The sequence below is a fragment of the Austrofundulus limnaeus genome, unplaced genomic scaffold (genome assembly GCF_001266775.1).
Source record: "Austrofundulus limnaeus strain Quisiro unplaced genomic scaffold, Austrofundulus_limnaeus-1.0 Scaffold471, whole genome shotgun sequence".
Lineage (NCBI taxonomy): Eukaryota > Metazoa > Chordata > Actinopteri > Cyprinodontiformes > Rivulidae > Austrofundulus > Austrofundulus limnaeus.
The window spans coordinates 352,389-353,698 of record NW_013952873.1 but is presented as its reverse complement, the minus strand read 5'-3'; the positions used below and the strand labels follow the sequence as shown (position 1 = coordinate 353,698).

The 1,310-nt window shown below is 45.4% G+C and overlaps 1 protein-coding gene across 1 annotated transcript; it reads right to left on the bottom strand.

The window, feature by feature from the left end:
• Positions 1 to 154: 154 nt before the first annotated feature.
• LOC106529843 (protein NLRC3-like) lies at positions 155 to 1,309 on the bottom strand (the record flags this gene model as incomplete). Its single annotated transcript, XM_014025362.1, has 1 exon — positions 155 to 1,309. A coding segment is annotated over one exon (933 nt), but the record flags the coding sequence as incomplete, so codon positions are not given.
• Position 1,310: the final 1 nt, after the last annotated feature.

The following is a 1,310-nucleotide window of genomic DNA, read 5'->3' as shown; positions in this document are numbered from 1 at the left end:
GCAGAGAGGAGCACCGAGCGGACTGACCGGAGTAATCCCCAGTCAATCTGCCTGGTGGCATTAATCGTATTAATCGTCGTGTTAAAACATAATCGATTAATGTTTTTCTGACAATTAATTGCACACGATGCGATTATGACCAATCCTAGACCAGATCCACATCTGTCCACATGAACAACATGAGAGGAAGACAACATTTCTAAGTTGACCTTTGACCTGGAATTTTCTTCAGTTATTTCTATGAAAATGTTTCATGTGATGAAGATTAAAAAATGTCTCTAACTTCATCCAAACCGAACCCCTCATGGTTCTAATAACTACTAATAATTCAAACAGCTGATCTCCACTGACTGATGATGGAATGAAACATCTGGACTCACACAAACWYTCTRCAGTTCCTCACAGCTGGAATCAGTCTCAGTCGACCCTGATCTGATGTGTTGTACTTCCTCAGGTCCACCTCATCCAGAACCTCCTCTGACATCTGCAGCATGTAGGCCAGAGCTGAACACTGGATCAATGAGAGTTTATCTGATCTGTTCTCCGACTTCAGGAACTCTTGTATCTCCAGATAAACTGAGAGGTCCTTCATCTCCATCAGACACTGGAAGATGTTGATGCTTCTGTCTGGAGACACTTTATGTCTGTTCATCTTCTTCAGGTTGTTGATGACTCTCTGGATGGTTYYTGGACTGATCTCTSTCTGACCCAGCAGACCTCCTAAGAGTCTCTGGTTGGACTCCACAGAGAGGCCATGAAGGAAGCGAACAAACAGGTCCAGGTGGCCATTTTCACTGAGGAGGGATTTCTCCATGACTCTGTTCAGGAAATAATCCAGAGATGAGTGTCTGTACTCCTTTCCTGGAAACTTCATCATCCTCGTCATGTTCTTCAAAAACTTCTTAATTCTCTCCATGTTCTTCCAAAAGCTCCCCATCTCCATGTTCCTGTTTGTGGAAGAGTGGAACATGTAGACTGCAGCCAGAAACTCCTGAACACTCAGATGAACGAAGCAGTAGACTGGTTTCTGGAAGATCACACACTCTCTTTTGAAGATCTCTGTACAAACTCCTGAGTACACCGAGGCCTCTGTGACATCAAGACCACACTGCTCCAGGTCTTCTTGGTAGAACATGACGTTTCCTTCCTCCAGATGTTCAAAGGCCAGCCTCCCCAGCTTCAGAAGAACTTCCCTGTCAGCCTCTGTCAGCTCCTGTGGTCTGGTCCCAGGTCCTTCATGGTACTTGTTCTTCTTCCTGGTGGTCTGGACCAGCAGGAAGTGTGAGTACATGTCAGTCATAGTCTTGGGC